The 14,898-nt window shown below is 51.8% G+C and overlaps 2 protein-coding genes across 2 annotated transcripts; one reads left to right on the forward strand and one right to left on the reverse strand.

The window, feature by feature from the left end:
• Positions 1-705: 705 nt before the first annotated feature.
• On the forward strand, positions 706-4,053 carry ACET3X_007219 (uncharacterized protein; the record flags this gene model as incomplete). The annotated part of the gene is made up of 5 exons (XM_069453435.1): positions 706-931; positions 981-1,593; positions 1,900-3,408; positions 3,455-3,983; positions 4,033-4,053. The coding sequence occupies 5 exons, from the start codon at positions 706-708 to the stop codon at positions 4,051-4,053; spliced, it is 2,898 nt and encodes a 965-aa protein (XP_069305987.1).
• A 1,296-nt stretch (positions 4,054-5,349) lies between these two features.
• ACET3X_007220 (uncharacterized protein) lies at positions 5,350-6,819 on the reverse strand (the record flags this gene model as incomplete). The annotated part of the gene is made up of 1 exon (XM_069453436.1): positions 5,350-6,819. One exon carries the CDS (start codon positions 6,817-6,819, stop codon positions 5,350-5,352), a length of 1,470 nt encoding a protein of 489 aa, XP_069305988.1.
• Between the last annotated feature and the right edge of the window lie 8,079 nt (positions 6,820-14,898).

Genomic DNA, 14,898 nt, shown 5'->3' on the forward strand with positions numbered 1-14,898 from the left:
AGTCGTCAACGAACCTGCGCTCCAGTCTACTAGGGCAGCAAACGACTTGCTAGAGACAATTCAGGTCGCAATCACTGAATGGATGTCTAGACACACTCTAGAAGACTCTGATAATACAAGTCAAGAGGTTCCGCTGCCCGCAAGGCACTCTAACGCCGAGTCTAGCAGAGAGAGAGAGCTCAATCTGACAGTCTCTGAAGCGGCACGTAGCGTTTCAGCACGGTCGAGTTCGGACCAGCTTACCCCAGAGCTAATTTCTCACCCCTCAACTGAGCCGCGCATACCCAAGGCATCCCAGCAGACCAAAGTTCAAAACAGGGGGATTGAGGACTTGAGTCTAAGCGACCTTGCTGCAGCCCGAGAGAAACACCGTCAGAAACGCACCCTTAGCGACCAGGTAGCTGTAAAGGGCAGTGCTTCTCTAAGCGAAAAGACCCGAAAGAAACACCGTAAGAAACACACCCTTGGCGACCAGGTAGCTGTAGAGGGCAGTGCTTCTCCAAGCGAAAAGACTCGACAGAAACAACGAGGGGCTTGGAGGAAGTAATCCGTATCTGACCCTAGCCCTAACCCAATAGACACTGTTCCTCTCCTCTTTCCTCTGCACTGGATATTGTGATTCTCGATCATCATCTATCGATCTACCCTACAAGATCCTCAGCCCTTAGCCAACGTACTATTTTATATAATACTGTTCTTATCATCATGTCTTTAGATCTTGCACAACAAAACGATAGCGATTACGATAACAGCAGTGCTGGAGAGGAGGACGGCCTGTACCAAGATGTGCAACCTGATGAGCACGATAGAGAACCTGACGAGCATGATGGAGAAGAATACCACGAGAGCAGCCTTGGGGACGAAGACGCAATAGCGAATAATCAACTTACCTGGGCTATTGACCACAGCGGAGGTGACCACCGACTACCTGGTGAGTTTAAGAGCATCCTACTTGTACGCATATAGTAACTACGTAGTAGTGAAGGGATTTATCAAGATGATAGACAGCCCCGAATTTAACGGCAGTAAGGCTATTGGAATGCTGCAGAAGCGATACACGATAGACTACGGATCGAGGCGCGTTGGGTCCCGACCAGCCAAGCCTGAGGACAAATTTATCCCTGAGTTCCACCTCGACCTTATCATTATCATCGGCCGGCCGCTCCAACCCATTGTGAAGTTCTCTACGTTCTTCGACCACGTAACAATCAGCTTTAAACACTGGCGAGCTCCATACAGCGCTAAACACAGCCACGGACTGTCGTTTGATATGGAGCATCGTACCTTCCGTCTTGCAAAGGGTGGAACGCGCGAATCTTGGTTTATTGTTATGCACCCTGTCGATAGCACAGTAGACCCTCTTCTGTCAGGCAGCGAACGTCGCAAACGCCGCGAGAAGGCGTCTGAGCACAGCGCTCTCAAACCCTCCCATGCCCTGTTCCTTACGTCGTACATTAAGAAAGTCTTCCTTACAGGCGTATTACTTGGAGAGGGTGTTGAGGCTTCTTGGAAATTGGATGGACCCCAGTCGCAATCGATCTCAATCGTCAAGTGGGAAACGTTCCAGGAGCAGTTCATGGAAGGGTGGCCAGAGTACGTGCGCAAGAACACGCAGGATCCGTTCTAGACTGAGAACCTGCCAGCGTTCCATGCGTATGACTACGGGCAGAACCTTCCAATTGAGTTGTCTACTGAGCAACTCAATAGTCTGCCTAAGGAAACCCGGTTGCGCCCTGATGACGAGACGTCTGACTCTGATGACGAGACGTCTGACTCTGATGACGAGACGTCTGACTCTGATAGCGAGACGTCTGATTCTGGGAATGATTTGTCAAACTCTGGGAATGATTTACCAAACTCTCAGAATGATTTATCTAACTCTGAAGACGCGGCGGCTAGGTCCGAAGGCGGCGCAGAGGGGGCTACGCCCCCACAGAGCGGTACACAAACAGGCGATCCAATTCCCCCGCCGCACGACCATCAACAGCCGTTTGATAACTACACACAGGATCTTCTACGCGCACTAGAGGACAAGTATAGACTGGAGAGCATTGAGACGGTCTCCTACGCGCTAGCGGTCGACATCCACTTAATAGCATCTTCCAACCTCCCTAACGCCTCTAATGACGTCGGTGTCATTCTCGCACCTGCGCGCTGCCTCCTTGCCAATCGCAACAACGTTGTTCGCCAATACCAACACCCGCGCGACTTTACCTTCTACCCTCTTGCCTTCCATCCATCGTACGGCAACTTCTCCTCCGCGCAGCCCCCAGCATTCCTACGCGACAACGTGCTCGCTGTAATGGAGGACAACATGAGCTATCAGAACAACGGTGCGAGCGTGTTGACTAGTGGTTATTTTCAGGCGTACTCCAACATTAAGCGAACTATACGCCATAGCCCCGGCAACTTACTTGCTACCAAGGGCATTGCCACGGCTGCCCTGACGCTGCCAGATCAGGATGGCAACCTAAACCCTCGGGTAGCGGCGAAGCGGCAGCGTTTACTGCGGAAATTGCGAGGCGAACAGACTCCTGATAACCCTACGTCTTCCCAACCGTTCGCTCGCGAGCAACAGCGGATTAAAGCCGCTATAAAGGAAGAACTGTACGCGTTTAGGATGGAGCAAGTTCTGTCTGTGCAGGTGTCGCAGTTAGCTGACGGTCAACGGAATTTTGCGACAGTGCTTCAACCTATCCTCCAGCTAATCCGGTACTTCTCGCTGGAACAACCTACCTACATTGATGTCCTCTTCGCGTTCAAAGAACGCATCTTTCCAAAGGTTCTCTCCTCCTTTGCTAGTCTGTTCGCGCACGCATCAGACGAGTTTTATCGTCGCTTCAAGGCTGCTGGCTCTAAAGGGCTGCCTTTTGCCCTAGCGGAAGGTGTGGCCGCATTCGATCGCCTTGGCAGCTACTGCTTTACTGGGTTCCCCCGGTCTTTAGTGGGCTCAGTGCTCGGGCCTCTCTGCACCATAGAAAGCATTGAGCAGGGTGGGTGGCCGTTTATCGACCCCAACATGCTCAATCTGCAAGGCAGTGGCCATGCTAACCTAGTGCGTTGGCCGCGCATGGACAATGGACGACCTATTATGATGCACGTTGCTTCCATTCGCCACCACTATGGGCCCCAGGTTGCCGCTTATTGTCACAGCGAGGTATGGTTCCGTGAGCTTGGTGGGCTCACAGGTAAAGGGCCTCGTGGCGCAGAAGAGTTCCTAGTAGAGGTGCTCGAAGAGATGTGGAAGCCGCAGACAATCGCTTTCGTAACACACCAATTCTATCGCGCTCTGAACAAGGGCGGACGGGGCAATGCTCAAAGCGTAAGCCTAACAACACTGCAGGCACGACAGGAGGCGCAAGAGCAGGTGACGCGTTGGGCTGAAAGCGAGCACCCCTTCTCTGCAGGGTTCGTGCAATTAGCGTTTCAAATATCAGCCGCTAACACAGTACAGGGAGTACGAGTCGATCTTTCCTGTCTTTTATCCAGAAGCGACTTCGGGTTTGAGAAGCCAGACGCGACGCGACTTTGCGCAAGAGCTCTACTGGGAGTGTGTTAACAGCCATGGCCAATCTAGTAGCTACCTCTTTTCAAAGAACGCGAGCTGGTTCACTGTGTTACGCGCTGCCGTGCAACACGCCAGGGCCAAGGCGATGAAGGAGGAATACTGGATCAGCGCCATAATGTCAGCTCTAGCGGCGTGCCGCATTGACTGTGTGCCTGGTTCATACCATGGCCGATTGAGCTACCGGAGAATGACGCGGCTAGTCGGTAACGTTCCGGCCCCATCCGCTATAGCGGCGAGACCGGGCAGCCTCAAGCGGGCAGCGATTGAGGCAGTACACCAAGCAAAGCGGCGCTCGCAAACAAAGAGTACTATCGACTTTGGTTGCCAAATCCCTTTTAACGCCATCCCGCCGCTAGTTGAAAAAGGTTTTCAGCAGTTGGACGGCCAGTTCTCAAAGTCCGGCATGAATCAGAAGGTTCGTGAACACTACCACAGAGCACGTCAGTGCCTCATCGAGTGCTTAGGTCAGCCAAAATGCGATCTAATGCTCATGTTGGTGTTAACCCTTGCATCCTCTTCAGCTACCCCTACTGTAGCGGTGAATGCGACTGAGTTTTCCAAAGGACCAACCAAGAACTCTGAAATGTTTGCGGCCGCCTTGGTAACAAGAATGCTCTGGTCTCTTCGACCAGATTACTTCCCGTCGGAGGAAGACGATGGTTGGGTGCTTTCGGTACGGGAGATGACGAAGAAGATTGGTAAGACTTCCCTAAGAGAGGCCCTTTTCCCAAGTAAGAAGCATTGCTAACATAGTACTATCTGGGGTAGAGCACAAAGGTTGCAACAACCGCTTCCTTCGACAACTGCAATGGATTCGGGTTACTAGTGGGCGTCGAGACTCCCCAAGGAACAGCGACATAGCGATCAACTATGATTCCGTTCTTGAGAAGAGACGTACAGAGTTAATGCGACTACGGAGCGATGCTAAAGGTTTTATTCAATGCGTGTTTGGTAGTTCTGATTATGCATGGGTTGACCGATGTCATACTATTATACAGGAGTCCCCAGTGTAGAGTAAGCTATTATAGCTTCCACTATAATTTTACATCTTCTCTCCTATAAAACACGTATATACTATATACATCTTCTATCCTATACAGCTTTTGAAGAGATTAATACACGTTACGTAGTGTTATGATTTTTTAAAATATTTCGTATTAACTGTAAATTCAGAAAAACACCAACCCCAATATTAACCGTACTATCGTTGTCGCATGTAATCCGTTTCTTAATCTTAACTGTGTCTCTTCTCTACTATTTACATAATTAACGTAATAGTAAAAAGACGCAGGCACTAGAGAATAGAGCCTGCGAAGTCTACATTGCATTAGTGGCTGAAGTAGCACAGTGTAGAGGCATCCTGTTACTATTCTCCGCAGGCAAAGGTAATAGCACCTTGCGCGGCAACCTTTAAGGAAAAGAGAGGAAGCCGCTATGTGTTTCGCTCTTCTTTGTAGTTATTTGTAGATTTGTAGCCTGCGGTGTTGTTGACTTATCTGTATCGCAATACGACAGCAGCTTCCTAGCAGGCTGTAATCGTCGAGAGCCACGGTACAGCCGGTGACTTAGACGACAGACCTAGCCTAACACTAAATTGGCAAGCTTCCGCAACACGGACGCATACACCCCACCTGCTAATAAGCACCGCTATGACTAGCAACTCTCGTCTACCTCACTACTTCCGTAGAGTGTCGCTAGAAGCTCAGCATTGTGCTCTTCGAGCCCATCACTCTTTTTCCGCAGCGCATAGTTCAGGGTCGTCAGGTAACCCGGTTTATTGTTCAACCTATAGGGCTTACAGGACAGAATAATTCAAGTACCGACATCTGTCGCAATGGCGCCGGCGATGCCGGGATACTTTCCGATGCGTCAGAATCAGTGTCATCTTCGGCTTCGCTGTCTGGAATCTCTGTTAACCCCACCGCCGTAGCTAGCGCATTCGCTTCAATGCTAAGCCTCTCCTTTCCAGCAATCGGCGCACCAGTAATTCCATCCGGCCCTAGCCAGGCTTCGAGGGCCCTGCTTGCCGTGCAAATTTCCGGCCGTTCGCGCTTCACTAGCTCAAGAAAAACATCGCGCTGGTTCTTCCGCAGCACACGCTCGAGCCAATGGTTTGAGACCTCTTCGTGGGGTATGAGCAGCAGCGATCCCCAGCCTAGAGCTTGAACTATGTCGAACCATCGTGTCGCTCGCTTTAGGCGGTAACGAAAGGCTGCGTGGTCAGATTTAGATGGTGATTGGCAAACCAGATGGACCAAATATGTGATAGCCTCTGTTCGTGCCTGGCCCTTCCCGTACCTGTTGCGAGTTCTGTCGTTACTGGCTAGACGATCAGCGACCTGGATTTCGTCGACCTTGCGAGCGTACGCCTTCCCTAGCAAAGCGAAAGCCCAGCGAGTGCCAATGTTTACAGCTGCAAGCATCGTCTCGTACCGTGTGCACATGTCCCAGGCAAAGCAGAATGCATTGTCGGCATCAGTATGAAGTGTTGCGCTACTATCCACTGACTGCGACATTTGCGTCTGGGTAAGAACATAACGATCTACTGGTTTTACCAAGAACGGCGTGCCCTGTTTCCGCCAATTATGCAGGAACTGCGCAGCGCTGTACTGCGAGGTTGCATTTCCAAAAGCACGCGCTTTTGCTAGCATGCTGCAGGCAGTATAGTAGGGTGTTGGCGAGGCTGTATAGAAATCAGCATCTTCCGCGACTTTTTGCTTGAAGATCCAAGAGATCGTCGGCTCATCGTCTGGCGCAATGCTGCCGTACGCCATACGTTCCTGCGCAGGCATCTTCTCAGGCGGTTCCTTTAAGCCTATCGCCTCGAGCTTTATTACACGCGATCTTTCTAGCTTTCTTGTACGCCGTAGCTCTGCAAGACGATTCTTGTTTGTAACTGTTGCGGACCTCTTTACGGATAGAGGCGTCGTCGCACTCTGGTTTTCGCTGTCCTCGTCGCTTGTTCCGCGCTCGTGTCCCCCCTCCGCTCTAGCTGTGTCTTTGCCAGCGTGTACTGTCATAGTGTTGACTTCGCTAGCCCTAGCCGTCGATTCGTCCGCGCTGTCCTCCTGTATTGCTAGGCGGTTTAAGCTGTTGGCACGGATCTCGCTGCGAATAGGCGATGAGGAGGCTGGACGTTTACGGTACGGCACAAGGTCGCCTGTAGCCCTCTGTGCTGATGGCGGTATGCTATCGTCCTTGTCTGAGTCTATAGCCATGCGGTCCTCCGCGATGCCTTCCGTTGGCGTCATTAGCCGCGCTGTAGTTAAGTTTCTAGGCTCTAGAGACTTACTACTAGCAAAGTCCATAGCAGCGCTTGTGAGACGCCCCCAATTTTCTGCGTCAAGTGTGCTGGCACCCAGCGTCTCTTTCAGCAGCCATATCGCATCTAGTGTCGAGTGGGCTATGAAAACCGGCTTGCACGCTTCGTCGTCGCCTACTTCTGGAACGATCCATCCCGCGTATCGTACATCGCCTGGTACACGGCATGGTTCTGCGAGACGACGCGCAAGAAATCTGCTGTAGGACGGGTTAGGTGGGCTGTATGCTAAGTTGTTAGCGACTGTAGCGTCCCACTGTGCAGGAAAGCCTCTTCCGCTGTGTTTATCCTGACAATGGTCACTATCGAGCTGTAACTGATCCATTTTAGAACCAAGGCTGACGCTCTAAGCCAGCGATTAGTGTGTGGGTAGAAAAGTAGTAAGAATAACAGCAGAGAAAAGAAGACGTGGCATGGAAAGCAGGGGGCCAGGGCGTGCCGGCAAGGTGCGGCATATAGTCGCACCGACTAACAAGGTAGAGTACGGTCCCTAATCCCAGAAGAGGTCGCGTCCTTGAGTGTAGAATACATGTTATTTCTCTTTTTAGAGTACTATTCTTATATAATATTGAATACTAAAGTTTAGTTGTTGAAGACACGAAAGATCTCAAAGAGGTAGTCCTAGATAGGGAGGGTCGCTCTGCCTCGTACATCTAAGAGCGCAGTTCCAAATAATATAACACTAGTATTTGCCTTTAGAGGTGCAGCGTGAAGAAGGTTGGAGCGCCAGCCCTAAGGTAGTTAAAGCGTCCGAATGTTCCAGCTGCAAGGTTGCGATATGGCTTGGGACGCAAGTTGCCGCAACGGTTGGTTGCCAGCGAGGGCAAGTTACGCAGAGACCACGGTATGGCTTCATACACCTACTAACACCTTTTGGGCAACTCTCTGGACTGTCCAAGGTACTGCATGACAGAGTTGTCAACAATCAAGCCAATCAAGCTGGGTGCCCCAGCTTAGCTTGATTAGTGGGTACCTCTACCTCAGCTTAGCTTGATTGGCTTGATGGTTAAAATTAATAAGCTTGGCTTGTTTAGCTTGATTAGCTTAACAAAATTAATCCCCCTTTCAAGAAGCTTAAAAGGGGATAGTGTAGGGGTATCCTTATATAATCTTATCACCACGTGATCTTATCACCACGTGACCTTACTTACTTACTTTAACCTTCTTTATAGAGTATTAATTCTATCAAGCCAATCAAGCCAAACAATCAAGCTAGCTTATAGTAGCTTGGCTTAATTGATTTATACCTCTACTCTAGCTTGGCTTGATTGATACGCCAGCTTGATGCCCCAGCTTGATAGCGATCAAGCTGGCTTGATTGTTGACAAGTCTGCTGCATGAACAGACGGTTGTTGAACCAATGAACAAACTGATTCCTAATGGTTGTCGCTGTAGAGAAAACGTCGAGGTAGGCAGTATACTCAGTCCTGGACGGCACGCTGGGACTCTGCCTTGGCCACTGGTTCCTCAGATCTTCCACGAACGAGTCGATCGCCCTAGTTTGATTCTCCTGAAATGCGGCGTGCAATCCTGTCGTGATGCTGCTGTTCAGTCTCCGATTCTCGCTTTGGTAGATTCGCTTCATTGGAATCTGCAAACGCCTTGGTGTTGCACAGCACCGTGTTCCGAATCGCATTCTTGTTGAAGTCCTGTCCCTGGTCTAGCTCGTATTTCAGTGCAGTAGGTGGCTGTACCGCCGAGAGCTTATATACCCTATAGGCTGCAGCTAGAGCCTGTATCGCATCCATGTCTGACTTTTCGGCGTAAGCCGTCGTACAAAACTATGTCATTAGATCACGATATGGCTTGGGAAGCAAGTTGCCGCAACGGTTGGTTGCTAGCGAGGGCACGTTGCGAAGCGGTTGCGATATGGCTTGGGACGCAAGTTGCCGCAACGGTTGGTTGCTAGCGAGGGCACGTTGCGAAGCGGTTGCGATATGGCTTGGGACGCAAGTTGCCGCAACGGTTGGTTGCTAGCGAGGGCACGTTGCGAAGCGGTTGCGATATGGCTTGGGACGCAAGTTGCCGCAACGGTTGGTTGCTAGCGAGGGCACATTGCGAAGCGGTTGCGAAGCATGGAGTAGTATTTAGTGTGGTAGGTTGCATTCGGCCTGACTCGGAAGACCACGCGCCCGCAAGTCAGGCTGACAGCAGCGCTTCCACTCACAACGTTACCTAGGTACAGCAGTAACTTGCTATTGCTAACAGAGGCAACTTTCTAGGCTTCCTACAGTGGCAGCAGTAGGCAATACGTACAGCGTTACTCTATGTTAGTCTGGTGCGCCTATATCGGTATTGAGTCATGGGATCGATTTTGTACTACAGACTACTTGAGAAAGTTACAGTATGTCTCCGCGATTTCCGGGCAGTCATTCCTTCAAAGTATCTCAGTCTTGCGCCTTTATCGTGCTCTGAAAATAGCCTTTAGCTTGGAGGTTCTTGACTATCCTCATGTCAATGGTGTCTCGGCATCCTTGAGGGGCAGTAGTTGTCAGCCATTCAACGAAGACTTCGGCGAACCTCGTATTAATGCGATGTTGGCGTTTCGCAGCCTGTTCAGCAATATGCGCGTTACTCTGAGGCTCAAGACCATGCAAGATGTTGCCCTCTGTAAGCGATATTGACTGACACATCGCGCCCGTTGCACCCACGAGAATATAGACGCCATCGTCGACCTTGCCGCCCCCCTCATCCCAGACCTTCTTCCACTTGGGTACTTCCTTGTCCCGTGTCACGGCGTTGTAGGCATGAACAACGTGTTTCTCTCCAAACGTTTGGCAGATGTAAGCGTAGATCAGAGCACGTGACAATGTCGAGCTCGCGAGTACGACGTACTTGGCTCTGTACTCTAGGGTTTCTCCTTGGTGTGCGCGAGGACGGGGATGGGGAATGGTCGTCTTCTTGTTGCGTAGCTCTTCCAACGTCTTGTGAATGTATGCGACCTTGGCTGAGCCCTTGCAAGCCTCCAATGCAATGTCCCAGATGAATGAGTGTCGAATTGTGTCGCTGTTCACAAGAGCTGTGCGGAGGTTTTCGTTGTTATTACTGAGACTGCGGTGAGGGTCGAGGATCCGATCTCCGATAAGCTGGTCGGCATCCCAATTGTTGATTGCGGCCATAAGGTTAGGAAAGATGCTGACATGTCGCGCAATGCGGTAGGCCTCGGAGTCTGCGACTGCGCCTGGGGGCATGGTGGGCTTGGACTTCTTGCTGCTCTCTCCCCCTTGGTCTTCCCAGGCCTCCACTTCCTTCTCGTAATGCTGTTTGACCGCGGCTAGCACGCGAGACTCTTCTTGTTCCACGTTAGCGAAGTAACACGCATCGTGCTGCAGATACGTGAAGTTGACAGTAAGCTTTGCTGTGACAACGTTGAGGGGTTTGCGCCAGGGATCCAGACTGTCGGTGTCGCGCATTATGAAACACCACCGAACCATGTCCCGAAAATTGTTCAGCATGTCCTTGATCTCGCCGGACTGGAGTTGCTTGTCGAGCGCGGACTGTACTTTGTTCTTTTCCTTCTCGGTTTTACAACGCTGCATCCCGTCGTGATACTTCTTGTAGCTATTGAGGAGCTTTCTCCACACTGCAGTACAATCTACCCCTTTCAAATTGGCTAAAGCTTTGGCGCCTGGATCGGTGGACTGCTTTTGTACTAACCGCTGGATCACGTGGTCGGCGAATCCTAACACCAGGTCGACCCCGTTCGTGAGAGCTGTGCCCGTCTGACCTACTATACCAGTACGATGATCATTGGGCCTGTAGTCCAAAATGGGGTCGATGATGTGGGTGTAGGTTTGAGTTTTTGTACCCGGGGCGGTATGCAGCTCGTCGACCATGATTATTGCAGCGCAACCAACGAATGTGACCAACCACACCTCGACCCTCACACCTTTGTCGTCTGTCCATATTTGCATGCGACGAGCCTGCCAAGGGCCGAGACCATCAAGCGCAGGCAATCGTGAAGTGTCCATATGCGTCTTGGCGCACAGGCTCAGCTGTGCTCTCAACGCCGCCCTCTTCTTAGTATGCCTCTTGTCGGTCTTTTCTAACTGTTGTTTTAGCCTCTTGTACTGAGGGGGCGCAGAGGTATCGACAAGCGTGCCAAAGATCTTCGTCTTCCAAGACTCGCGAGTTGAGACTATCAAGAACCTAACGCTCGTCTTTTGAGGTCTGAAGTCCGATGTCTCAGGGACGCTGTTTGCCCATTCCTTAGTCGGGTTGTTCAACTTCCACACCTTGTTGTACTCCCCATAGGCCAATCGTGATTTCAACCAGTTAGGGCGACGGTTGACTTCATCCCACTCTTTTGGTGTCATGCTAGAGTAGATGCTGTTCTTCGCACCGCCATAACGCTGTACAATCTCTTCGCCCGTACCGTGCAAGACTATCAGCTTCGGTGGCTTGTACTCTGATCCTTGAGCCAAGTGGGCGCTGCCACCCATGATCATACGCCATGCTTGTACCAATGTTTCAAGGCCTGCTGCACTCGCAACAAAGTAGGTGCATCCAAACAGATTCGGCGTCTCTATCTCGTCTCCGTTCGATTTGAGAGCAGTGTAGGGGAAGTCTGGCGTCGCGCTGATGCCGAGGCGCTGGTACGATCTAGCAAAATTGAGATACCATATGAGGACATCGGTGATCGTCTTGCCCATGCCCATGTCGTCGGCGATGACAAGTGCTCCTCGGTCGCCGGCGAGGACATCCAAGCCATCCTTGGCGCCGACCAACTGATGGGGTAGCGGGTGGAAATCTGGGTTTAAGCCGACCCCAGTTCCGAGGTTGATCTGGTCGCCTTTGAGGTCGTCGAGCGCAAGGCCGAAGGTTTGCGCGGCTAAGTCCCACAAGTCTATGTTCGACTTTTGCGCGTGCGCAAAAGCAGACATACCATCCATCTTCACCTTCATAGTGCTCGAGAAATGCGCGTTTGCCTGGGTCTTAGCTTGTTCGTTCAATGGGGGTTGTTCCGGTTCGCCTTCGTCTAACATGCATTCTTCTAGCACCTCTTCATCGTCTACGAGAATGTCCATGTTGTTACTAGACTCGCTGTCACTAGAATCGCTGCTACCACTATCGTCGCTGATATGTATTGGGTCGTCTAGTCCGCTACCGTGGTAGCTATTAGAAGGGAAGGTCTCGACAAACTTGAGAAAGGACTTAGGTGCGCTGGACGGTGGTTTGGCAGGTCTGGCGAGCGGTAGCAGATTCACGGGTGTGAACGACGAGGGTTGAAGTGTGCGGGGGAAGGCGATGCTGTTATTCCTGGACATGTATGACGAGAACGGACCTACAGGATGCTGCTTGTGTGCGCTGTTGCTAGGTGTGGATTCTTCCCTCGACCAGGATAATGGATGTATGTTGGCCGCCAAATCTAGTATCTCCTTGAGTGTCTTGGGTGTAAGCTCCTTACTTTCCGGTGGGACGGCTTCGGAGGAGGCAACTTGCATGTGGGTGGCATCTTGTTGCTGGTCACCTTGCACCTCTGCTGGCGGGGCGGGCTCGGAGGAGGCAACTTGCATGTGGGTGGCATCTTGTTGCTGACCATCTTGCACCTCTGCTGGCGGGGCGGGCTCGGAGGAGGCAACTTGCATGTGGGTGGCATCTTGTTGCTGGTCACCTTGCACCTCTGCTGGCGGGGCGGGCTCGGAGGAGGCAACTTGCATGTGGGTGGCATCTTGTTGCTGACCATCTTGCACCTCTGCTGGCGGGGCGGGCTCGGAGGAGGCAACTTGCATGTGGGTGGCATCTTGTTGCTGGTCACCTTGCACCTCTGCTGGCGGGGCGGGCTCGGAGGAGGCAACTTGCGTGTCGGTTACGTTCAATCTAACCGTCGTGACAAACACTACGGCTGTGCCAGCTGGGATTTCTCGCATAGCAAAGTTGAATCCACCTTGGCTTCCAATTCCGATATGCTGATTTGCTCTTGGAGCGATAAACAAGCGGCCCTTGAAGTCGAATCCATCGAGTCCTAGGCCTTGCGCAGTTTCGTAGCATTGCTCAGCTTCGTCGCGTAGTTTTTCCCAGTTGGGGATGCCCTCCTAACATATGTCACTGAATTCGACCATGCTGACTACTTCGCTGATCTCTCCATCCTTTACGGCGCATATATGTACCTGTGTGTCGAGATTTGAAGCGGTTGGCATGGGAGGATTAGCAGGCTTGTCGTTGTTCGGAGTAGGCGTGAATCCTGTAGGAACGGTTCTGGATCGAGAGCGCTTAGGTGGGTGGTCTTTGGAGTTGTGCGTTGATTCTGGCGATAACTCGCGCTTTTGGAGTGTAGAGGTTGCCGTCAAGGGGTTGGGGGTTGGGGCTTTAGCATGGTCGCCTTCCGCTTTACGCTTCCTCAGGCGATTGAGAGAATGTGTGATCAACTTGCTAATCGCCATTGTCCTCCACGCCTTGGGTTCGTTGCGGAAGTCGGGTACGGACTTCCAGACCAGGGCGTGTAGGTTCTTGTTCAGGTCTTCATTGGCAGTGTCGCTGAGCTTTGCTGCACCTCGATTGCGTGCATCGGGGTAGTTGTCCACAAGAATCTTGTCAATCGTCCTGGCTATCTCCTTTTGTCTGGTGGCGTCGTCGATGCCGAAGCCGCGGAAGATCTCTGTTTGGTTCCCCGAGTAGCTAAGGGAGCTGGGGTCGCCTGCCGGTGGATGGGCGGGTGACTGCGTGTTATCGTCCATCCTAGTCACCCGTGGTAGAAGGTGTATGCAGGTTGACGATGCTGCGGTACGTGGTGGGTGGGTGGTGTTGCGGCGAGCGTCGCAACGTTCGTGTTGTGGCAACATGCGCGAGGAAACAGCCGGAGAGCGGTGAAAAGTGAAAGGGGAAGCTCCCAGTAATTTTAGCCTCGTCGCCCGTACTGAGCCTAGTAGAACGATGACCAGGAGTAGGGCATAGTATAGCCACCCGGTTCTGGCGTGAGCGCTCACTGTTGAGCATTGCGGGTACAGCGCACAAGACTCTGACGCGGGCTCACGTTGCGTACGCGCGAAACAGAGAAAGTTGATAAAAGATATGGGGATCACCCGAGTGTATAGAAAGCGAGCAGAGGGAGAAGAGAGACAAGGAGCAGGGAAAGTAGGGAGAGACATGGGGATCACCCAAACGCAGTTCTGGCCGTCATCGTGAACTGAATCGAGCATAGAAGTTGATAGAACCAAACAAAAGAAAGCGAAAAGAGATATGGGGATCACCCAGCCGTAGGACTAACTGTAGTCGCGAAGGAGAGAGCCAAGACGTAGCCGGCTACACGCTGCGCATTGCTGTGGCCTTGACGCTCGCTAGATCTCCCATTCACCTTGGCATGTCCTCGCTTATTTGTATGGCCGGTCCGATAGTTATCTTCCTATTGCCCAAAGGTCGACTGGCTGTCCACTTCTGTCTCTTGGTACCAACTTGTAGAACTCGGGTGATCCCCATATCCTCTTCGCGTCCCTATCGTTCTCCATCCAATCCTTCTTTTCACGTGTCTTTATCTTGCTCCTCGCTTCCTCACGCACAACCCAAGGTGAGCAACGCAAAATTTGCTTGGCGTTAGCGTCTCTCGCGCTCGCGCTACCTAGTCCTGCACAAATAACACTTTCCTCCACACCAACTACTTGACACCTTCCCCGAATTGCTTCTCTTGAAAGCAAACCACTCTCAACGTCGATATCTCTACCTACCCATTGACCCTTGTCGGTAAGTTGTTGTGGCCTCCTGTTCCGCTGATCGATTGCTAACGATGTGCTGTCCGTATAGAAACAAAGTCTCACCTACCGTTGAAACTCTGTTTTTGCATATCGTCCAGCATGGCCGACCAGTCTGTCATGCACTACATGGTCAATGACCGGCCGACGTCGGCGCCGCATGATACAGAAGTCTACGACCAGGGCATTGCTGTCTTGGAGGCACCCGGCAAAGACTCTGTCCAGCTCGGAGGCCTTCCCGACGCCCCTGACCGAGAGAAGCACGCCTGCTTCACCTGCAAAGAACCAGGCCACAGGGCCAAAGATTGCCCCAAGAAGCTCGAACA

This window comes from Alternaria dauci, chromosome 6, assembly GCF_042100115.1.
Source record: "Alternaria dauci strain A2016 chromosome 6, whole genome shotgun sequence".
NCBI classification, from domain to species: domain Eukaryota; kingdom Fungi; phylum Ascomycota; class Dothideomycetes; order Pleosporales; family Pleosporaceae; genus Alternaria; species Alternaria dauci.